At 40.0% G+C, this 25,984-nt stretch overlaps 1 protein-coding gene across 1 annotated transcript; it reads right to left on the bottom strand.

The window, feature by feature from the left end:
• Positions 1–2,861: 2,861 nt before the first annotated feature.
• On the bottom strand, positions 2,862–11,712 carry LOC139737790 (uncharacterized). Its single transcript, XM_071648466.1, has 8 exons — positions 11,694–11,712; positions 11,069–11,143; positions 9,618–9,773; positions 8,089–8,190; positions 7,073–7,267; positions 5,734–5,841; positions 3,827–3,938; positions 2,862–2,931 (listed from the first exon to the last, which is right to left on the bottom strand). The coding sequence occupies exons 1-8, from the start codon at positions 11,710–11,712 to the stop codon at positions 2,862–2,864; spliced, it is 837 nt and encodes a 278-aa protein (XP_071504567.1).
• Positions 11,713–25,984: the final 14,272 nt, after the last annotated feature.

Raw genomic sequence — 25,984 nt, 5'->3', positions numbered from 1 at the left:
TCAGTTATTCGTTGTTAGCTGCGTGACATTTCAAACGTATTACAAAATATCACAAAATATTACAAAATAATTTTCTGGACTGTCATTGTGCCAAATTTGTAATTATTATATACGTTACAAAAATAATGCACAGAATTACATTCATGTACTCATCCCTGCACTAATTTTAGATAAGGGAATCAATTATTGATAAAGGGTCAACAAAAAGCCTATGTACACACATTCAAAAGCTATACTGTACATGATCAATGTCTGTCCATAATCCATACCTATAGAACATTACCTCTCCATTGCTTACCCGAATCACCTCGTCAACACTTCCCACTCTAGGCACACCCAGGCAGATACCTCACTCAAGCACAGTTGCTGCATACTAGCGATAGTGACGATTGTGGCAGTAGAAGTAGAAGAAGCATAATAATGTAGTGTGGTGGTAATAGTTTCAGATAATTTTTTTTTTTCAGGGACTGCTAATTGTTTGCACCAACATAACATTTTAATCATACAATACCGTCATCATTATCACCATCATTAACATCATTAGCATCTGAACTAATTTAGCTGTTTGGACAAAATGATTATAGATACTGCTGGTGCATGGACATTGTAGAAAAGTACAGCCCCCCCCCCCCAAAAAAAAAAGAAGAAGAGAAAAGCAAAACTTACAATCTGGTGACTCCTGGATAGAACACGGATTTTAGCTTAATCTCACATTCGTCAATGTAGGTTTGCCAAAGCACACGTAGAATAAAAAAAAAGGCATGGCTCGGCAATGCCACGCCCACTAGACACGCTACACACTGGGGCAAAGTCAGTTCATTATGACTGGGCGTGGAGGCAGTTTGTCAATGGCCACGGATTCTCTGGCTCAAAGGGCACAAGCTTTACACAATAAGATATATATATGCCACAGCTCTGAATCAAAACAGATTAATTACTGTCTATTCCAAATCAGGACGGAAACAGGAATAAACGCATTTAAACAGATAGTTTGATTTATCTACGAAATGTTACGCTGTGAATTTCGAAATAAAGTGTCCTGAATTTATAATTAATTCGATCCAGTGCTTTTAACAAGAATAGGCAGCACTCGCGTTCCCAGATTGCCTAGATCCTGAGATGACACATCACATATTTATGTGAGAATCTCACTACAGGATTGAATGTTATACACAACAATCGTCTACTGAGTATAAATCTCAGACGTAAATGCTTACATTGTAAGGCGGAGAGTACAAGCTTTTATGTGTGATTTGGTTGAGCGAAATTTTCTTATATTCAATTAAATCATAAGGACACCACAATGTTCAGGAGGTAATAGAAGTAGACGATTAATTTGTATGTACGCTTCAAAATGTAAATGAATATGTATTGTTATACGTACGTAGTCTATGAACGATTCAGTACGCATCACCATAGAAAATATACATGCATGCATGCATACATACATACATACATACATACGTACGTACGTACATACATAAATAAATTAAAGACAAAAGAATGATAATCAAATGAGACTTTATATATACGGTTTTGTTGCCATGACAATACATTGAATTTTTTATGCACGATGTATAATTATGTAAATATGTATTACATATTTGCATGCCATAATGTCTTTCCATCATGAAGACACCATTACGACTTGTTACACCTAGAAGCCTCATGGTTACTTAGAGTTCTTTCTTCCAATCGAGCAAAACTTGCGGTACTATTTCAAAGCACGGTTCAACGAATCTGAAAGAATTATTGCCAGCTTGTCGAGAGCTGCCATGGATACAAGACAAAAGGCACATTCTAATCGGAAGGACACGAGCGATTAGTAGTCTGTGGCAGTCAGCATGAAAAAAAAAAGTGTGGAAAATCTTTTTAGAAATTAGGCAGAAAGTTCTCGAGTTATTGAGGAAGCACGCCCCCATCCGCCCAATTATTGTCCTCATAAATCATAACTACTAGTTGCATCCATTATATTTGTCTCTTCTTATTAAGGTGGAACCTAGCTATCCTCAGACAGCGCAGTGAAATTGGAAAACAGCACCACTGTGAGTGTGAAATCATATTTGGCCTCAGGCTGAACAACATTTTCATACAAACCATGTAAACATAGAGCCGTATAATAACGAGTAATTCACTTCCTGCGACAGCCTGCCTATGGGGAATTGATGCATTACATCACGCCACTCCCGTTGCTAGGAGGGAGAAGAAGACTATTCACATAGTTCAACTGTGAACTTAGGAGCAAAAGAGCGCATTTATTGATTCACAGCAGATATACACCTGGGCCCCATTTCATAAAAAGTTGATATGATAGCAACTCTTGCAGGAATGACAATTGTCATGGTAACGACAAGAATCCAGCTTCCTGATAGGCTGTTGCTATTGGAAGTTGCCATTCCAGCAAGAGTTGCTATTCTAACATTTTTTATGAAATGGGGCCCTGGTCTCCGTTCACGGTACAGCTCATGAATTGCTATATATATATATATATATATATATATATATATATATATATATATATACATATATATATATATATATATATATATACATATATATATATATATTTATATATAGGCCTATATATATATATATATATCCAATATTCTCAGCATCCACACCTACAAATCAATTCCTCATACAGTCAGCCGGTAAAGGAGATAATGAGGGAGGTGGGGGGAGGGGGGGGGGGGGGCGGAGGAGCGGGAGGGGTGGAAGGGTTGGTCAACCCACTTGCAGTGAAGTCCCGGATGTGACGAACGTTGGTATCTTGCTCGTCTTGAGAGGACACTCTTTTAATACGCCGTGACTTCACGACAGCTCCCTTGTGAGGACACGATACTTCCCCGAGTGGATTCCCACTAGGCCCGGACTGCTCCTTTCTTTCTCTCCTTCGCTCTCTTCCTCTTCTTCTTGCACTTTTGAATCAATCTTGAAAAGGACATACAAGAACCAAGTGCCAATTCGTCTGATTATGACGTCAGGTTGATAATGATAATAAAAAGATACACGCAATCTTTAAGATAATGGGAGGGGGCTACTAAGGGGCTGAACAAAAACTAAAAGCTTGAATCTAAGACTTTTGCTATCATTACATCTCATAAATTTAGATGGACGATGAAGGATGTGTAGAAGATGGCATTGTAAATCTGGTTGCCATGGCACCACAAGAGTGCACGGAAATGTTATTGCTTCGGCACAGAAGAGCACTTTTGTTAATTAAAAAAAAAAAAGAATGAATCGGCTTGCCAATACGCGGAATTCTCACGAGTTCGACACCAAAGAGTCATACACAGTCCACGAGCTCGACATTGCAGAAAAGTTCATGAGTCATACAGCTCATCCCGAGTCATATAGTCCATGAGCTAACACTAGGCCAAAAAAGGCCCACAAAACCGATACTAGGCAAATAAGGCCCACGAGACCGACAGTGGATAAAAAAGGCTCACTGCGTACAGTAAGCCCCGTGATGTAATGTCGGTCTCGTTAGTTCTTGCTGCTCGGTGGCGAACCCGTGGGCCATGCATGTTCGCCTAATCTCGAACTCCTAAGCCTTATGAGCCCAGTGCTGAGCTCGAGGATCAAAGAGCTCGTGCGCCTATTTTACCTGATGTCGAGCTCATGGACCTTGCTTACTTATTGTCTGGCTTGCCATGCTCGTGGGCTGTATGGCTCGTGGGCTGTATGGCTCGTGGACTGTATAACTCATTGGCCATATGACTCGTGGGTTGTATGACTCGTGGGCTGTATGATTCGTGGGTGTCGAGTTCGTGACAGGCACCAGTTATTCATTCGTGTTACATGATGTGAAAATAACCTTTCTTACTTATTGCCGAGATATGCCATCAGTGCCAGGGCGCCCACTGTGCCGATCCCAAAGACACTCGTCTCCCCACCAACTCCGGCTCGATTATTTGAAGTCTGAAGTGGTTGTACGACTGGAAGAGATGATGTGTAGGTAATATTGATGTAGGATGGTGAGCTTGGAAATAAATTTGACCCATAGAGTATAACCCACGCAGTATAAGACGCATACTAAAATTTTTGGTTAGGCCGGCAACCAACAACTGTCGGTTGTGACTGACTGTTAGAAATGAACAACAAAATTCGATGTTTCTGTGCGAATGTGACAAACGGTAAGAAAAAAAAAGGATGGATTTATTTGAGAACTGCAGACAAAAATAAATAAGTCATCAACTAGGTCAGTAGGTACAGTGACGCCATTGGAAAATGCAAAATGATAGATGTGTTAATGTTACTGATCCAGGAAAAAAAAAATCTTGCATTTTAGGAAGCCCGTTTTCTCATATTCACAGCAACTGTCATCGTAAATCATAACATCCTTATCTATAAAATTTTCTTTTCTCACGCACGCAGACGAATTTCTTCTACAATCCGCTAGAAAGAGGCATGACGGAAACAACAACAACAACAACAACTGTAAGGGATCATTAGTACTTATTAGTAATGAGTAACTTATTAGTAATGAGTATGAGAGAAATGCATCGACAGCTACTCTGTTTCAATCGCGAACGCCAGCTCAGTTTTTGTAATAGGAGACGGCTGTTCGTAGGAATCATAAATTAACACACAAAAGGGATTTTAACCCTCCCCCCCCCCCAATAAAAAAAAAAAAATGTTTATGTCCCAAACTCGTGCTATTAATTGGGCAAACCCAAGGACGTATGGACACATGAGATTTTTCTACCATTGCTAATACCTTAGACACTGAATAATCAGTCTTTATTTAAGTCAATAAGGGGCAATATATCAATCATTTGAAACAGTGCTCGAACATTTCCCTTTGAGGATGTAGTCACTTCTCTCGACGCCAAGAATCCTGGTGAAAAAAAAAAAACCAAAACCCCTCTGTATGAACTGTCCGGCGTGCATAATCCTTATCTCATTGTACACGTGGTGTATTAACCACTGTTTACCTTGTTGTTTTCCTCAATCACGATCAATTGTCATCAAAATCATATACACTCTGAGAAGTGCCCTTTTTATGCCACAGAAAGACGTACTTTTATCAAAAGGAGGACTCCTTTCTCAAGATCTGATCGTTGTGATAGCCCTTTTGGCTACCTTGGCAAATTCAAGTGGCTTTTGGAGATATCAAACGCCCCCAAATCTCCTTACCCTCCCCTTTCCCCTTTTTGTTCTAATCTTTCACGTTTACGTACACGCCCTCTTGCGACTTTCAGTTAATATCCTGTGGCATGACAAAAGTATGCAGTACTTCATCATCATGACACTTTTACATGTTACATCATAATGCAACAAAAATGTTTTATTTTCATTTGAACTTTGGTTTTTAATCTTCTGAAAACAAAATACGGGGAGCCAAATTCTAGAAGGATTATGCTAGAAGAACTGCTATTTCTATTGTAGTTTCAATCTCTTAATAATCAATATCTTCAGTGTGAAAAGTGTTTTCCAAGAGAGGGTCCTGTCATGGCCACTCAAGATTACCAGATACCCATTTACAACATACCTGGGTCAAGGTTGAAAATACTCCGTGTATACCTTCTGTCCTACAGGATATGCGCGCATGGCAGGGATTCGAATCCAGGATCTTCTGATTAAGAGCTTGCAGCCTAATCAACTACACCATCACGCTCTAGCTTCCACCTCTGCCAGCTACTGTTATCGCAGCCAATGAAATGAATGAACTTTCAACTTGGTGTTAGTGTCTCGGTAAATGCTGTCCATTTGCATCAAGATGTGACCTACCTTGGTCGTACATTGGGTAACGCATCCTGTTACCATACGGCTGCTGGTAGGGAAAGTTTGCCTGCGGCGGTGGTGGTGGAGGTGGAGCCGCTGGCTGTTGTTGCTGTACTGTAAGAGATAGTCGTGGTAAAATATGAAATGTTAACAGGAAAACAAAAATGGTTAGAATTCGACGATCTTATGGATAAGTCATAACTTTAAAGTCGTTTGTCCTAGTCCTCCCAGTTATCATTTTTTGCTGTTGCGTGGAATATCGTTACCATCCTTGTAACGAGTAACTACATCATGAACTGATTTGAGAGGTATAACCAGCACGACCAATCATCTGTAGGGGATAATGGCAGCCATTACAAGAGACAGGAGGCTTTATGTTTCATTTGACACGTAACTCGTGCAAACGAGTGCTCAAACTAAAATAGCAATATTGAAAAAGCAACAAGTTACCAACAAAAATGTTAATATGATTGTAACATTTTGCAAGAAGGCCTATGGCGTTTATGTTCAAACTTTTTTTTTTTGGCCAGTTTACAAATAAAGTCATAACAACAAAAAATACAAACAAAATCTGTCATCTTTGTCTGGAAGAAAGAGGCGATGAAAGTACATTTCACTCTCATATTGAAGTGGGTTGAGATCAAGTCCAATAAAACAAAGAATGCCTGTTGGTATCCTTGCTTGAAAGACAGATGTTTTCGGAGCTTTCACTCGCATCTCTTAGTGTACTGAAATATCAAAATATGGTAGCCATGCAAAATGGTGACTCAACATCTGCTCCTGAGACGATTGCTCTAGTCTTATTTTCTCCAAGAACTTAGGGTTAGGTTTAGGGTTGTGATAGGATTTTAGGTTTAGACTGATGTTAGGATTAGGATTATGGCTAGGGTTATGTTTGTGGATAGAATTTATGTTTGGCTTAGCTTGCAGATAACTATTTCATGGCAGCAATTGTCGCAGAAGCAAATATCATGGAACCATGTAAATAACCAAAGCAAGGCAGGAAAATGTATAAAATGAGATTTGCACATAGTTGCGCTTTTACGCACAGTTTTATGGATTTAAGATGCTACAAGCTTGTACTTCCCGCGTTCCTGTGTTTTTCCTTTCTCTTCTCCCTCTCTCTTTCCATTTCCTAATTCTCTTTCTCTTCCTCCCTCCCCCCCCCCTCTCTCTCTCTCTTTCTCATAAAGATCGATAATTGACAATGAACTGAAATAAATATACGCTGAAACAAAAGTTCCCCTTCACTCGTCAGCCTCTCTGCCCACGCAAGACAATGTGAAGGGCATTTGTAATATCCCAGAGGTATTATAATCAACAACTTCCTGATAACTTTGCCAACCTTCGCTTCCCGGAGCGGGTACCGTGGCCACTTTTGGCGGCGGTGGCGGTGTGGCGACGACCACTCTGACCGGTGCCGCTTGCTGAACGTTGGCTTGGACAACGACTGGCAGACTCTCTTCTTGAAGCTGCCCGCAGCCGTCCCTCTCGCAAGGAACTGATTGGGATGACTTACCGGGGCAGGCCTCAAGGAAATCTGTTGGGTGTGACGTCACATTAAGAATGCGAAGGAGAACATTACCACTTTCACTGCAGATGACATTGGCACTTTAATTTATACCCATGACTAATGTAGAAACACACACACACACACACACACACACACACACACACACACACACACACACTATTTTTAGTAATTGTTATTTATTAACGTTGAGATCAATGCAAATATAATATCAGCTGATACTGCTGCACAAACAAACAAAAAAATCACATATTTTTGACGCAAATAACAGTAGTATTATACTCAGGAGGTACTACCTTTCTTGCATGAATAAAACACACACACACATACACAAAATATTATGTTTTACAACTGAAAAGTTGCAAACGATAATCAGAGGATTGCATATTTTGGTACGTCTGTCTGGTCTAATCGGGGAGGTGCTAATCAAACATTCATACTTCGCAGCTAACGCTTATTGCAGAGAACGTAAGTAATGAATTAAATCGATAACGTCTAGGTCAGTCTGATACACTGTTATAGTGACACGTGTGACTAAATCTGGAATTCAATGTATTATTGCCAAGATAAAACATGTATATTACACATTCCTTTTTTTTTTTCTTCTTCTTCTTTTTAAGCACTACCGCTGATGTCTTCATCATGCTTATGCTCTTTTGTTAGTGCTGGTGCTGTTGTTTTAGTTATAACATTATCTCTGCCAATCATACTCCCGCAGTGGAAGGAGGAGAAAGTTCGGGTGTACTTAAGACTTGAAAGGTTTGTGATATAGGAGATAGGCAAGTTTATGTACATCTCTTTCAGTATACTTTGAGTCCAGTCTTACTGACCTGGGTCAGAGATGCCGTAAGGACATTCCCGATATCGATAACAAAACCTGACCTCCGGCTTGCACCTTGTCCAGTAAGTCCACTCACCCCAAGAAAGAAGACCTGCGGAAATTTGAAGTATCATAAATTAATTATCAACATATTCTTTTGCATGACCAATATCGACTAAAAGAAAACAAATAGAGGCAAATTGGATTGAAGCCCCCACGGGCAAAACTCAAGAGACCCCTCCCCCTTTTTTTCGACCAATACTTTAAGATACAATCCATATCTTACGCACTGTCGCTTGTTATAATCGCAAGTCTTATAGGAGAGTAATAAAAATGGAAACCAAAGATAAGTTTTCATGACTATAATTAGAGTAGATCAATAATTAGATGTTGAGTAATTGTGATGATGCCCAGCAAGGTTCCGGAGAGTCAATCCCACCCCTAAATATCTGTTTCGTGTATTATTACCATGAATCTACTTTCATTGGACAGTTCGAAAAACTTAATGACATTATCATGTCAACAATGGAGTGATAAAATGATAATGTCGTTGTTACGTCCATGACCGCGACAATTCGTTCCGGCGAGGCGGGGTCATCACGACTTCTCAAATGTACGCTAGGTCAGAAGATTATGATTTGTGAATCACATACCCTGATGACTACGGTGATTGTCGGCTCTTAACCCCCTCGGTATCACCACACGGATATAATATTGATACCAGTGACATCTAGTGCATTTGCGTTTCCAGTGGTAATGACTGAAGTTTTGAATGTCATCGTATATGACCAACACCAACAAAAACAAAAACAACAATAACAACAACAACAACAACAGGAATCAGACAGGGATTCGAACACAGTCGCAGTCAAAGCCTTGGCTATTTCCTTGTTTATTCATGGATGTTTAGTTGTATAATGTTTAGATACTCTTCTATGGATCTCAAACGTCAAGTTCGATTTAGGCAGACTATTAGTATCTTATAAATACGTGTTAACCACGGCGTTACATTCGAACATGGGTTATACTATTAGGGCAAGTGAACAGATGCACGTCACGAGCTAGATATCCACGAGTCATACTGCCCACGAGTCACACAACCACGAGTGATACAGCCCACAAGCTAGGCACTAGTGAACGAGGCCCACGGGCTCGACATCAAGTAAACTTTGACCACGAGGCATACGGTTCACGAGCAAGACACTTTAGGCAAAAAAGGCCCACAAACTTGACATTACATCGTGGGTTTCATTTACGTAGTGTCGAGCTGGTGGACATTTTTCTTTTTTTTTGCTTAGTGTCGAGCTCATGGGCCTTATTTGCCTAGTGTCTATAAGTCTTGGGCCTATTCTACTCAGTGTCTAGCTCGTGGACCTATTTTGCTTGGTGTCCAGCTCGTGGGCTATATGACTCGTGGGTATCTAGCTCCTTGGATGACTCCGAATGAAGAGCACCCTTTCCAAGGAGATAATACCGTATAGGTACCAAGCAATATGGATGTGAACGGAGAACTGGTGCTAAACTGCTAGACAATCTTACCTTGCTCCTCACTGCAAAATTTTTCAGTGCAGTCCTCCACCTCCTCGGCACTCCCCTCGCAATTTCCTATGCTACTCAGACAGATACGGTTTCGTGATCGAAAGCCGACGTCGCACGTGGTAGAACAATCCGACCACGAGTTCCACGCTCCCCAGTCTGCAGAGATAAGAATTAATCAATGGATACATCCGGAATACATACGTCCGCTGATTAAAATGTAACGTAAATTCGTACGAGACGTAGATACTGTTGAAATTCATGTACATTTTACATTCACCACCACAGTTTCATGGGAGAACCACTAGTGGTAAAGATGAATCAGGTAGTTGAGCCCACCTCCCTGGATCAAACATGACATTGTGTAGGCTTTCTGTAGTTGATGACTCGTATATGGTATATCAGTTGCGTAATTAAGGCACTCTTCGCAAGTATCTAACTCGTTCGGCCACAGAAAAAAGATATTCATGAACTCATATCGTCCCGACTTGAATTCATGGTAATGTAATTCTGTTTCAACTACCGCAATCTTAACTTTCCCGGTTGCAAAAAAAAAAGGAGAAAAATACAAAATTCAGTAGCCCGTATTATTATCGTTACCAAAAGAAATATCATATTACCCTGTTCTATCCTCAACCTGTTGGATCTCGCATTGTATCTAAAGAATTATCATTGTTTGTTTTTTATTGCATGTGTTGATATGCCCTATAGAGTACAATGTTAATTTGTTAGTACCTTTTAATATATTCCTCCCAGATGTTTAAGATCATCAGACTGTAAATTGCATGTTGTTCCAAAAACTACGAAATCATGGGGGTGATCGTTCGTTTGTACACTGCATGTTGCACCTTACCTGTGGAATCATTTGCCTCAAGCTTTCCGTTGCATTTTGAATGTTGACTGGTTTAAAGTTGCCCTCAAGACTCATTTGTTTAAAACTGCTTTTCAGTAGATCTGTATGTACATCATGTCATTTCTTATTTGTCTTTATTGTTGTTCCATTCTTTTTACTTACTTCCATGTACATGGGCTTGTAAAAATTTTTGTAAATCATATTTCATTCTTTCCCATTGCGCCCTGAGCACATTAGTCATGTGGAATTGGCGTAAGTACCCTGAATCATTAATTTTATGGAAAAAAAAGTGGAAAGCGGATTTACAAATTTTCGAACTTTGTGAATGCAGAAAATTACCGAACAAATTTTCGTCGGGTCTTAAAAAAAAAAAGAGAAAGAGAGAAAAAAGAGGCACCACAAGAAATATTCGATATATTTATGGTCTTCATTTCCAAATTATCGAGAAACGCTTATCGATTTCTCGTCACTGATAGAGGAACAAATATTGTTCGATTTTCGTAATTGTGCACACTTACATAAACCGAGATTACTTCGCTCATTATTTCACGTTGATTGGTGGAAACTGCGTGTGACGTCATGCATACATTAATGTACTTACCCCCTACGGCGCTGTCGGTCTGACTCACAATGGTCCTTGCAAGACTGTTGACGTCAACTCGCAGCCATCGCTGCTCTATACCGAGGGCAGAAAATAATGGCAATGGATCGGATAGCAACAAGAAAGGCAGGTTTGTGACGTCACATGCCAGTCGAAGAAAGTGTTAGGAAAAGAGGAGATGGGGAGAGAATGAACAAAAATAATATTTAAAAATGATGACGATGAAGGTGATGGATACTTTGGCGGAAGAAGAAAAAACGCAAAGACGACGAAGTAGAAGAAGTGGTAATGGAAAATGAGGAAGAACAAGAAGACGAAGGCACAAACACGGAAAGATGAAAGATGCAGACAAAACGGTTTTTTTTTCGAGCATTTAACACCACCATGACCACCACCAACAACAGCGACATTACTCTACTTTTAAACTAAACTGCACCATACGTATAACATAATACAATATATTGCATCAAAGCTTTATTACTCATCTCATACAACTCTTTGAAATGAGAACAGAAGACAAGAACAACCATTTTCCTCTTTCCAATTCGACATCGTTTTACGGAAACTGAGGGAACGGGTCAGTAACGACAACGACACCACCAACAGAAAATAAAAATATGATTACCCGATGCGGGACAGGTCATGATGTTGCAGTCAGCGTAAATGATGAATTTACCCTCGCAAGGGTCACCGAACGCTTCCGGGTCGTCGGTGTCGTAGACGCAGTTCCGGGCTTGGATGTAATGTCCTCCCCCGCAGTTGTAAGAGCAGTCTGTGACCTTTATCCAGGGTCCCCACTCCCCTTTGGAAGACATCGAAACAAACTTTGCAAACGCAACACAGATCCACAAGTGAAAAATGATACGAAGAAAACCAACCTTGGATTGTTTCCACTGTCTCCGCTTGGGAGGGAGTAAAAAGTCACCAATAATTACAGCTCCCATTCCTGTTTCCTCCCAACAGATTCCAAAAATATCAAGTTTAAAGGGGGGGGGGGCGGGGGCGGGGATGAAGCCTAAATATCATATGTGCATTGAGTGAATGCAACAAAATTAGTAGAACTAATAAGTAACAGTTTTACGAAAATCTGACAGATTAAAAGAAAATCGAAAAAAAATCGAAAGGTATGTATTTTTAAAGTCTCAGTGCAGCCATCGCTAGATGAGAAGATTAGTATGGAAAACAATATAAAGAAAATATAATGAGAATTCTACAATATTCTATTTTTAATGCAAAATATACATTCCTGTGACTTGTTACTGATAATGTTAAGGCTAATGTTATTCCCCTGCTTCCTGAAAGAGGTTAGTCAAGTGCTTTTCATTATGCTGGAAAAGTAGAAAAAATATGTTGAATTTTGTTTATATCTTCAGGTCGTTGTCCATACATGACGTCACAAAATTTTGTATATAGTCTTCTCGTTCAGCGATGACGCCACCAAAACTTTGAATATTCAGAACCCTTGAACGGACTGCCCGATTTTCTTCAAAAATGTTCACTGATGCTTTCCACTGGGCATGATGTTGCTGAATTCGATCAATCAACGTAATAATGTTTGGGTTTTATTCTCCTTCAAATAGTGAATACAAATGCCTTTCACCTTTATGTACAAATCGTGATTTTAATGTTTGAGTAGAAGGCCCAGATCATATCTCAAAGTTCTTGATTCACAATCCTGATCGGATGTTTCCCAAAGAATTCAATTGATTTAACTTGTTAGAAACATTTGGGTAACGCCTCAAATACAGATGATGAATTAGTGATGATGGTTTGTTAATTGTCAAAAATGATAAAAAGTGAACAAGATAGCTGCACATTATTTTCTTTACAGTCACACTGGAAAATGTTGTGACCTGAATGCCACACAAGCATCAAACATTGCCCATTAGTCATTCACAAATTTCGATGAACCCATGAGGTCTGCTGCCTTTAAATTACGGCGCACATCATGGTTGACTTACCGTCCAGTTTGCATATCGGTCCGTTGCACTCCGTGTGCTCCTCGTCCGATCCAGGCCCGCAGTAGACGGCGTCTTTGTGATCGCAATCTCGCTTCCGCACGCGCCTTCCACCGTAACCACACGACACGGAGCAAGCTCCCCAGGGTTGCCACATGGTCCACGTAGGCATGGCTGGCAAAAGATCGACACGACCGAAATTTTATAAGGCAACGTGGAAAGTAAATAATATGATACTGCTGCATCCCAAGAGTATGGTGTGAGCATGATACGGATGGATAATTTGATAAGACGAGGGTACGTAAGTGTAGGAAAACTGGTTTTGTGATATTAGTGATGACGATGATAATGATTATGATACACACACACAAAAAAAATGAAATGGTGGTAGTAATATTGATAAGTAATGATGATAATAAAAGTGGTCGTGGAGATGGCCCTGAAGAATGGGGGGGGGGGGTTCTATGAGAGGCGTTTTAGCATAAACCATTCAAGTAATCTACATTAAATCTTTTCTATTTGATTGGCATTAGAAAAAAAGGTGCTAATATTGGAGAACTTTACGTCTTCTCCTTCGTCTCTTTCTCTTCCTGTCTGGCACAGTCCGCCGAGGGCGCATTATCGTTCCTTGAATGATTCTTGGATCGTTGTTTATTCCAGACTATCAGAGTGACAATATTGTTGTGTATAGGATAAGGATCTGGGATCTGGGCTTTCAAACGTGTCTCTAGTCATGAGCTCGAAGCAGACCCATTAGGGCTTACATTCTTGGATGCGGTGTTTTGCCCACAGCGTCTTTCTTCGCTCGGGCGTAAATCTGGATGGTTATACCATCGCAATGTTTGGGTAATACTAGTAACAAAGCACTCTTAAAGAGCAGTGGTAAACACTCAGTGATGAGACCATAACAAAAATGATAGAAGTAATAACATGACATGAGAGAAAAACGGATTACTTATGGGAAGATCGTTTTCGTTCAATTCATACTTACGGTCGGCACACCTGTCGCCGGTCCACTCGTCGGAACAGATACACGTGCCGGTCTGCCCCGAGTCCGACTCCTGACACTCCCCGCCATTCAGGCACACGATGTCGTCACACACCTGATCCCGTCTGTTGCAGTCACGCCCCTCCTGCTTCGGGTCATCTACGAGCAACAGAAAAAATATATAAATATATTTATACTCCTTTGAAAGACAAACAAATGAACAAAATAAAATAAATGAGTAAACAACATCAAGAAGAAGAACGGGAGCAAGGAGGACAACGTTGATAACAACAAAAAACAAGCACAACAACGTTATTGTAGTATCATCATTATTATGAGAAGGTGAACAAGAGTAGGGGAGACAAGAAAAATCAAAGATTACACTATGATTTGATCCATGTATGAATGGTTCTACACTTGAGAATCTTTCTTGATTGTTTTTTAGATGCCAAGTGTTTGGGGAAACATGTAATTGGAATCACGGCTTGTGCAGGAAGTCTAGCAAAAATGACCCGCAACACTGAGACGCAATGCAGAGAGGATGTACAGCTGGTGAGCATCACTGACGTTTATTTCGTAAATCGTTAAGCCTTCCAGTCACGGATCGATGCATTTTTAATAATCATCACCTCTAAAAGAGAAACAAACGTCATTAAATCCTCCCTTTTTTCCATCTCCTTGATCCCACGACGCCCCCTTTATTATAGATAATTGAACTATGAAAAACAAAAAGACAAGAACAGAGCATAAATTGACAAACTGTTCATAATCGATTCAGCCCTACCGCCCCATCCCTCCATGCAGTTGCACGTCCACGTTCTCTGCCCGGCGTGAGGCACGCATCGGCCGTATTGGCCGCACGGGTTGTCGTAGTCCACGCACGCGTCGTAGGGTTTTTCACACTTCGCACCCATCCAACGACGATCGCAGATGCACACGTGGTTATACCCGGCTTTCTCCTTCATAACAGGAGAATAGATGCATGGCGGGTGAGAAACAAGATGAGATGTTTTTTGCAATGGTGCAGAGCACGTTGATAGAAAAAAAAAACCACACATGTGCACCTTTACTTAACATCAGATATCCATCTTTCATATTCCTGATGTTGTCTCGTAGCAAAAAAAAAAAAAAAGTGCTCGTAACGTCATGAACGTCTGAAAATTATTCCGTAAAATATTGAATGAGCAACCCTTTCATCATTTATGATAACTATGTGTTCAATGTGTACGGCAGCATTAAGGAATGGTCCTAGGAAGGTTTGTCTCAAGGTTATAAATATCAGCAAAACACTGTGTTTCAGTAAAGGCGCATACAGTGTATGTCATCGGTTTTAATTCTATTTGAACATGCAACAAGCTTTACACTTGCGTAGACTTTGACCATTAATAATTTGATAGACATTGATAAGACAGCTATTTCAATTCCTTCTTACGAACTGTCATGTATTGGCCATGACACAATTTATGAAAGTCATTATTACAAGTCATTAGTTGTTTGTTTAGTCGTTGTCATTAGTTACTTACCACACATTCGCCTGTATTTGCTTTGATACACTTTTCCCTGCTTGTTCCGCAGACGTCTACGTCTGAAATAGAAATATACAGTCATTCGCGAGATGGTCATAATCGTGTCCAATAGAGAGAGGGGAAAAAACAAACACATACCCGCAATGTTGACGATATTTCAAGAGTTCATCTTTTACATGTACGCTCGACGTGCTAACTAAGAATTATTCTTACGCTGACGTAGAGGGCGTGAAGCAGATATGGAATTTATGTCATGATCGAGCCCCGACTCTAACGTGTCTAAAGCGTCCCCTTTTGCCACGAACGATTCCCAATGTTTGATAATGATAACTCAAGCCCATCCAAAGCTTTTGCAATTGGGTACTTCAAGAGTTCTCATCAGTGGTTGAATCTTTGAAGAATATTACTACCACGTAAAAAAGGATAAGGACGCAACTCCGCTGGTATTTTAAAAAGCTGAAAACGATAAAAAGTCATGTTTTGAAATCTAATTACTCACATAATCGAATGAAGTGCCCTAGTTTACGTTGTTCGCTCCGACAAAAAAAAAAGGAGATTCTCTGCGTTCGAAAGTGAACTATTGTTTTGAACTGTCAATACTGAAACATAGATGATATAGCCTACAAACGCCCACATTCTGGGGATCACAACTTTCATGGTCATTAGCAAAAAGTTGTAGATACAAACCAGACGTGAACTATTGTTTTCAACTATCTCTCTCGTCTTTATCAATTCTATAAAAAAAAACAAAAAAAAAACACCCAAAATGTAGACGTCCATGGGTCAAGTTATGAATCAAAGTTTCTCCAATTTTAATGTACTTTTGAATAACATTCTAAATCTTTGCAGGCATCTTGCGGTTGTCTCGAGATAAAAATGAATTAATGTTTATTACCACATATAGATTTCGCTCATGGACCATGTTTAATAAAGAGTATGCCATAATATGCAAAACTCTTACGGTAGGACGAAAATCATCATAATCTATTCTATACTCTCCGAGTGGTTTGTAAATCAGAGGCGTTGCCTCGGAAGGGGAATGATTTCCAGTGTTAGGTCAGTGTCTAAAAATCAAATATGATTTATGATCTATTTAAACTCTTCCGCAACCATCGTGGCCCACAGTTTCATCATGTCTCGCAGTGCTCGAGAAATCGATGCAATTCAAGTTTGTTCACATACGTGATCACTTCATAGCAGTTACCAACAAAGAAATCTAAACTTCGATTTCTACCTACACAGATGATAAAAAGACCCATTCGTTAACGGGATGGTACAGTTTCAGTTGAGTAATGGGGTTTGAGTTTTACCAACGTTTTTACATGATCTTTTTTTCAGATGAGAAACCTCTTATCAAATATGAAAGAACATATAGCAATTCAAAGTTTATTTGATGAAAATTGTTTTTTAAATGACTGACATATCCCAAAAAGAGAAAAATCCTTATAAAAGGCGGGACCCACCTTTCATTAGGACCGCTTTGTTTTTGGGTATCTCAGCCATTTTAAAACCGATCTTCATCAAATAAACTTTGAATCCCCCTTGGAATTGTAGGCTTCTTAACATTTTCATGAAGTGGGTTAACTAAAGTGAAATCTCGCAAAAAGTCAAAAGCTGAATTCTTACCTCATCCAGTACTGTACCATTCCTTTAGCATAAGAACAGCGTAGTGTCTTGTCACTGTTCTATGACGAGCGTTTGAACACGACACGATGTTAGTTCCATCACCGTATTAGAAGACATGATATCCATCGTGTCTTAACCTATTGTCGACACTACACATTTTATTGAAAAACTAGAAATGTCGCTACGGCGACTGGTATGCCTCCGCCATAATGCATGGTTCTCCTAATAGGTCTATAGTACAATGTCTTGACAATGTGTGATGACAGTTTCACACAATTGGCAAAATATTAAAATGACAGGTTTGCCACAAATGTGCTGAATGTTCACTTTCCTAGAACTAGGTTCAATTGGGTGAATGATTAAAATGTCAGAGTGCAGGTATTTGGGGGAACTGATGATTTTTACTTGACTTTTGACCCTTTTATAAGTTTATGCATTGAGTAATTTTCAAGGTATTGAGAAAAAGTATAATTTCAGTATAAAATGGTAAAATAGTATTATCTAAACCTGGCCTTTGACCTTTGACCTTACAGTTCCAAAGAGAATTACTGTTAGGTAGAACATGCATAAATATGTAAGTTTCATGATGATACCTTGAGTTACTTTCGAGATATGGAGGAAAAAGTGCAGTTTAGCACTTTCACTTGACCTTTGACCTTTTGACCTTTGGGCAAGAAACTTCCCACAGAATATAATATTGGGTAATACATGCATACATCAAGTTAAAAAAACAAAACTTCAGGCATTGCATAAATATAAGGAAAGTAGTGATATTTTGAGGAGTTGACCTTGACCTTTGACCCCTGACCTTTGACTCATGACCCCCAACTTCCCTAGATAATCACTGCCCATCGGTACATGCATATATACTAAGTTCCATGAAGATACCTTGAACCATTTGCGAGATATGGAGAAAAACATGAAATTTCAACCTTTTTTTCACAAAATAACCTGTGACCTTTGACCTTTGACCCGTGACCCTAAAATCCAAACAAAGTATTATCCCCCCAGGATATACCCTCATACCAAGTTTGATGTAAAACCACTACACGGTTCTTGAGATATCGACAAAAACAAAACGGGACGGACGTACGGACGGACGGACGGACGACCCGAAAACATAATGCCTCCGGCCACTTCGTTGAAGGAGGCATAATTACCATCGCACTTCTTGGTTCTGGTGTTGTATTTGTATCCCGTCTTGCAAACGCACGTCCAGGACTTGTTGATGTTCTCCCCAGTCTCCTTACACGATGCCATGTTGGGACCCCTGCATGGGTTACTCGTGCACGGTTCTAGTCAAAAACAGAGAGTGAGATGGATAAATAAATAAAAGAATGATATGCATGAAATAGATTTCATACATTAATGGACAAAAATATACAACTGTTATTATTCAAATATATTGCTGATTTTTTTACAAGAAAACCGCACAAAAAACATTTAGAAAATGAGAGTTGAAGCATATATACATATATATACATATAATAATGTATATGTAAATAAATAAGTACATATACATCCAAATTATATATAGATATATGTATATATATATATATATATACATAGATAGATAGACAGATAGATAGATAGATAGATAGATAGATATAGCAATAATAAAGTCACAACAGAGGAATGCAGGGAATGCATTAATAGCCAAGAATAATACTTTATTATTACTTTATTATTGCTATAGTACTGCCAATATGCGAAACAACTACATTGTATAGATAGATATAGATATAGATATATAGATATATCTTGGAATTTTCTACGTGTTGGACTTCAAATGTTATGATATAGAATGAGTCTCAAATACGCCATCTGTAGATCCAACAAGAAGGTTTTTATTCACAAAATTTTCGAAAATTTTGTGAATAAAAACTTTCTCGTTGGATCTACAGATGACGTATTTGAGACTCATTCTTCTTATATATATAATAGATAGATAGATAGATGGAGAGAGAGAGAGAGAGAGAGAGAGAGAGAGAGAGAGATGAGAGAGAGATCAGCAAGGGTTAAAACAAAATTTCAGACTTACTTGGACAGTTGGCGCGCTTGACACTGGCGTCGTCGACTCGCAGGCAGTTGATGTACGCCATTGCGGCACTCTGAGGAGAAAATTTAAAGATAGAAACGAGAAATAGCGCGCCCCCACAGGACAGAGCACTAAATTGTCATAACTCACCCTGACTTCGGATCAAGCATGTATTGTGGTGTGTGTGTGTGTGTGTGTGTGTATGTGTGCATGTGTGTAAGTTTGTGTGTGTGCATGTGTGTATGTGTGTATGTGAGGGCGAGTGAGTTTGTTTGTTTTTGTGCATTCTTTTTCTCCAGTACACGTTGAGGTACGCTAAGAATAGCCAAAACATCGCCGCCTCTGATCTACAGTCTCTTCATTCCATCAGAACTCATTATGCCTCTACCATCGGTGTGCGCTTTCTCTAGACTTCTCGGACATCTTTTCGTCTTGGCCTTTTCTCCGTCACGATGTATTTATTCTCGTTTTGGTTTTCAAAGGATTTGCATTTCCACAACATTTGCTTCCAACATCACAGTCTCACTGAAAGGTGGTGTAAAATGGTCAATTTGGCATCATGCTTAAGGCGTAGAAGTACTAAACAACAACAACAACAACAACAACAACAACAACAACAACAACAACAACAACAACAACAACAACAACAACAACAGGAGGACTACAGTCAAAATCATTTCACCTGCGTATACGATGGGCTTGAATGTTTTCGTGACGCACTCAAGTACATGTATATGGAAGTTTCATTCCCGGGAAAATAGAGACGAACTATTCCATTAACCCTGCTCTTTTTCAATGAAATTCATTGGCAGAAATCCGGTTTGCATAAATGTCGGACAAGCCTCGGACAAGCGTTCAAGTTGTCAAGAACAACCTTTGTTTAGAGGGTATGCATAGAATTTGAATGTGTTACGAAAACCGCTTATTCTATGATAAGTTACGTTCAGACGGTGATCCTTACTAACCTCGAGGATAGCTATCTTCGAAGATAAGCTTGTAGTTAAGCACCGTGTAGACGCACTCGTAGATAATAGCTAACTTGAAATTAACTCAAAGATAGCTCCATGTATCCACGAGATATCTCAGGGAGAACGCTCTATCAAAAGCCATGTTCAGACGTATTTCTAGTAGGAGTAAAATTTTATGGCGCAGCAATTAAAATTAAAAGCTATACTTATCTTACCACGACCCTGTGTCCACACGAAGGTCGTGGGAAGAAACTCCGACCAATTTACCACGGCCTTCGCGGAGATCTCCGAGGAGGGTCGGTGTAACTTCCAGAAGTGGTAGCGCCGCATACGTCGACCATACGGTCGGTTTTTTTTTTTTTTTTTACCAGCGGCATTTGTCTTCTCCATTCTTGTTGATGGGAATTTCTGAGCGCTAGCTTCTTCGTCGCGATCGACCAGGTTAGAATTGCACTACACACGCACGTTTACTCGCAAAAATGTCAACATTGCGATTTGACCCCGGAAGTTTTATCTAGGTCGTAAGGTATGTAAGTTCATAGACACTCCGAGGGCTTCTCCCCATATGCACGGGCAATTTACTCTGACCGGCTAGTCGTGGTAGCGAGATATTCCTGAAAAAAACTCAGGAGTATCTTGGTCGGAGGAAGAGGTCGTGGTAAATTCCTCCGATCGGAGGAAGTTACCACGACCTTGTTCAGACGGGCGCTACTCCGACGTTTCTTCCGAAGTTACTCCGACCAAGCTTCCTCCGACCCTTCCTCCAAAGTTACTCCGACCAAAACTGTCCTCGTCTGAACACAGCTTATGAGCCGCGGAGAGGGGGGGGGGGGGGGTTGGGGGGCACAACTCGTAGTAAAGCATCTTGTGGACATAACGTGTTGATAGGAACTTGTAGATAATTGTATAGTTACGGGGGCAGATAAGCTTCGTCGTGTGAACGCGAGTCGTTATAGGGGGTTAGAGCAATTATTCTCGAGGATAGCCATCATCGAGGTTAAGGATCACCGTCTGAACGTATAAACTACAGTGTGTACTCACAGCAAACTCGTAGGTAAAACCATCTCTCACGTGACCTTTGTGAGTTTCATACACCTCTTCCCAATCGCAGTATTTCCTGAAGCGCTTCCTGCCCAGAGGCCCTTCAAAGCTCATGCCGCGCTTGAAGATACACATGTCCCAGAAGTTGACAAACTGACGGAGGAAAGAGGACAAACAAACCAACTTACGGACATACACATATTGATGAACAAACATTTTATTCAGACGCGAGCGACACACTTTTTTGTGTGTGTGTTTCGATGATGCTATCAGTTTCAATTTCGATTTCTAGCACCAATAACAGGTTTTCAAATTTAACACACTCCTTTACTAACTGATACAATGGAAATTTCATTGAGTCAGAACTCGGGTGTGCAATGATGAATAACATTTTCAACAAACTCTAAGCGCTAATTTTCACAGAGTAATTATAAGCAATCCATTGAAATTTGAAGATAAGCGTCAATTGTAATTGACGGTGACTGTGTAGTTACGGTATCGTCATTTCGAGGCAAAAGACCCTGCCCCCCTGCATGTGAATTTCACTACGGCACAAGCATAATGATAGTCAAATAAAATTTATCCGATATTTCTGTAATATTTGTCTGGCATAGAAACAATCGTGTACTCTGCATTCAGATGATCATTTATACTGTGATCGCTTAAAAAGGAAAGAAAAATCAACAAAAATGTGAAAACATTGTGGAGCTGGTCCATTGTTCGAACTTGATCTGTACATACTACCAAAGATAAAAGTACACATCTTCCGATAAACCGGAATAGTATACATGCTATAAACTATGCTATAAACAGTATGATACTTTTTTTCAAGAGCAGTTTTATTACAACTTTGTAGCTGTTACTCCATACGTACCGTCGGAAACCATTCAGTTCGCTCAGGAAAACCATACCTGAAGAAAACGCAACGTGTGACGGCAGAAAAAAAAAAAGAACAAGATACTGGTTAACAGACAACAATGGGTGCATATTGAGTTCGTTTGCTTCAAGAACAAACATTTTAACTGGCTAATAATTTCTGAAGTGAATCGGCCTTTCGCTCAAAATTATTTTGCATTAAATGAAACATAGCTAACACGTTTCTCGAGGTGCTCAGTAGTGAAATTATTACGTAATAGCTAAAATTCATCTAAAGCATGAGAGTTAAAAACGGGGAAAAGGGAGCACCTCCGATGACATCAAAATATATTATGTCAGGAATTATTATGTTTATCATCGACTGCATTTAATTTTGTCGTTCACTGTTAAAAAATGATTTTGGGTGGAAATGAACGGAACAGAGACTATTGCTATGAAACAGGAAATATAGCAGTGCTCCGACTACCATGATTTAGACAGAAAGGATTCCTACAAAACATAACTGTGAACAGTTTGAATATCATACACGTTCAAGAGTTTGCGCTTTGTTTCGTGCTTTTTTTTTCAGCAGTTCATTAGTGCCTGCGATGCGCACTTCAAGTCCGCGACCATTTTTCGTACAGAGCGCCATCTGTAGTACATGTGTCATACAGCGACAAAGCTGTCAATCAATGGCGGCACACAATATTGAGAGGACAACGCGTGATAATCAGCATCCTGAACAGCAGATGGTGTCCCTCCTGTCCATTTGATACAAGGCTCATCCAGTTTTCTGTTGATTTTTTTAAAGTTTAAGTTGTTAAAGGTCTTTCTCGTGACCTTGTACCAACAGTGTTTGGGAGGTGTTGCTTTTCTCGCTTAGGTATGAACTAAAATAGATAAAAATTTACGGTATAATGCATGAGCGATTACACTAATACCTGCCTGAATAGTGTGCGTGGATAGAGAATACTGAATAAAATCAACATCGTTAAACTTTACATTGCATTTCTAGAATCAGATTCGATTGAGCATTTATTAGATATTTGCATAAATATTAAAGGAATTGATTCATAAAGACAGAAATGTCTGGTGCACATTGACATCACTCCAATGAAAGAAAAAGAAGCAAAAGAATAAGAAGACGTTATAGGCGGGAAGGAAGAAATAGAAACAGGACACAGATGACAAATGTGGAAGTTTTCCAGTTTTGAACCGTGCCATTGCCACAATCCTTTTCGGTCTCAATTACATCAAACCACGTAACAAGTACAATGCTTAGTGCGGATGATCATTGCATGCAGCATAATGTGGCCTCTGGCTGACAAAAACATAATACCGACTGAAACACACACACACACACACACACACACACACACACACATACACATGTTTTTCCTTGATATTTATTGATTTCACTCAAATCATGCATAAATCAACCCATTCTGGGTGTAACATGAACAAAAAATACAAATACAGTTCAAAACACAACAAATCCATTTGTCCATTTATTTATACTGCAAATAATATCTCTTCAACAGAAATAACTCGATTATGAATCAATCCCACTGATAATTCCTTCAGGAGAAAGTACACACACACACACACACACACACACACACACACACACACACACACACACACACACACACCGTGCCTTTAGAAATGTGTTAACCATTGCGGCATACACGAAACATATGTTTAAATATCCACAGTCTGTCCTTACCTGAACTGTTTGAATTGGGCTGTATTGAGATCAGTAAGGGGCAGAGGTCCTTTGTCCGGTAGGTAGGGTCGCCCTCGAGACCTTGGACCAGATCAGTGAAAGAGGATTTATTCTAACAAAAGGGATACTGCGAATTGTCATACAACTTAAAAAGCCTATAACATCTACCTGCCTCCCCTCTTTTTTTTTTTTTTTGGGAGGGGGGGGGGAGGGAGGAGGGTCTGCATAATATGCTTGATGTCCTGACTAGAATATAGTTTGTTTTGTGCGTGTGTGTGTGTGTGTGTGTGTGTGTGTGCGTCTGTCTGACTGTCTGTCTGTGTTGGTGTGTGTTTGATACTGCGCCCTGATTTGAACTAGACAGGTTGATAGATTTATTTAGGATGAGGTCGATATTTTATTGTACTGTCGGTGGAGATTTGCACTCATGGTTACACATTAATAGGGAATGAACTTACAAATTTAAAAACTTTTTTCTCTAACTTTCCAACTTTCATAGTAGCGATCTTGGTCACTACATATTCTTTGATTCTAGTACATTACATTACAATAGAAATACAGGCATGTACACATTGACTGGTCAAGAATCTTTGTATTGCTTACCTCCTTGTCATTCTGGAGTGAAGGAAAGAGTTACTCTCTTCCTTCGATATGAAAGCACTCTCACTAGGAAATTGGAGCTCCTGCGCTTCATCTACAGAGAACATCGGATTGTGCGATGAATTACCCATCTGCTCAATTGATGTGATGTGATCTTCATCCTCCCTAGCGAAAGATCCCCGGATGCTGTAATCACTCCTTTCGTTGGGGAGACTCGATTCCTCGAAACGCAAGGGTGCCTCGGACGCAATTCTTATTTCGCTTGGCAGCATTCTGTGCTCGTGTTCCGCCTTTTCATCCGCCATACTGTAAACACCCTCGGAGTCTGCTCTGAAAGTCTGATGCTTCGTTGAGCTTTCTGTGGAATTCTCGTCGGTCGGTCTTTCTGCAGGCGACAACAAATCAGGTGTACGGTTCGTCGCCACGCGGGAAACAATCTCTGACCTGATCGTTGCCATAGCAACCGTCTTGTCTTCCTCCGGCTCCGATATGTTGAGGGCGGTCGACTCATCATCCGACTGATGCCCAAAACCTTTATCACTATCGTTACCACGCGGAAATTTAGCGGTTGAAACGTTCACGTATTGTGCTTCTGAGTAGCTGGTATTATGAGTAAAAGATGACGTTTGGTGATTTTTGGAATGGAATACATGCCTTCGCAACCATTCGGGATTCGTGTCCGTGCCATTGATTGGTGTGAATGAGCGCGTTTTCTTTCCTTGCCAGGGAAAACCAGCCCATCTTTCCTCCGAAAACAATGGGCCTGCAGCGTCGATGCAAGATAAAAGAACATAAATCTAATTGCGTTGATCTCTAAGACAGCTAATGCGTAATGTAGATTGTTCATTAAAATAAAATCACTGCGACAGTCAGTGGGCACATGGAGGCTATTATTTTCTGTCCTTCTTTTTAACCGACATGTACTGCTGTACCGTGAGTATGGTGCCTTCAGTTGTGCATTGATCAAATGCTTACCCACAAATAGTAAGTTTTGCAAATATCAAAGACAATGTATCATCATCTAATGATCTAAGGACCACAGACTTCTCCCGAAGGATCACCGGTTAATGACAACTGCCCATTCTTTGCGAACGGTTACGACCCAATAGACCGAGGGTCCCGTTTTCAAGTGTAAATACGCGCCTTAAGAAATATACAAAATGTTTTTTGTTTGTTTTTTTGTTTTGTTTTGTTTTTTGTTTTTTGTTTGTTTGTTTTTTTTTGGGGGGAGGTAGTAAATGTGGGTGTGGGGGTTGCTTTCTCCTGTGCAAAAACACATTCATTATGTATTATTGAGGGAGAAATTCATATTGTTTTCCCTTTGAGAAATGAATAACCTCTAAGCCCCCTATGAAGATTCCGGGGGAGGAAGAGGAGCATAATGTGCCGTCTATTCTATGGGGAGGAGGGGGAGGGAAAGGGAAGAGGGGGTATCATTGGCCCTGACCCCGGGGTGGTATTCTGTAAGCGCGATCCTTATTTCGATCCTAGGAGCGCGCGTAGGACAGAAAATAGGATACCCTTAGGACAGGCAAAATCGGTATTCTGTAAGCCTGTCCTAAGCCTATCCTAGGACAGTCATTTATGAAT

Source organism: Diadema antillarum, unplaced genomic scaffold, assembly GCF_040938485.1.
Source record: "Diadema antillarum isolate AM-2024a unplaced genomic scaffold, OU_Dant_1.0 seq00000705_RagTag, whole genome shotgun sequence".
Lineage (NCBI taxonomy): Eukaryota > Metazoa > Echinodermata > Echinoidea > Diadematoida > Diadematidae > Diadema > Diadema antillarum.
This window is presented reverse-complemented; position numbering and strand designations above follow the sequence as displayed.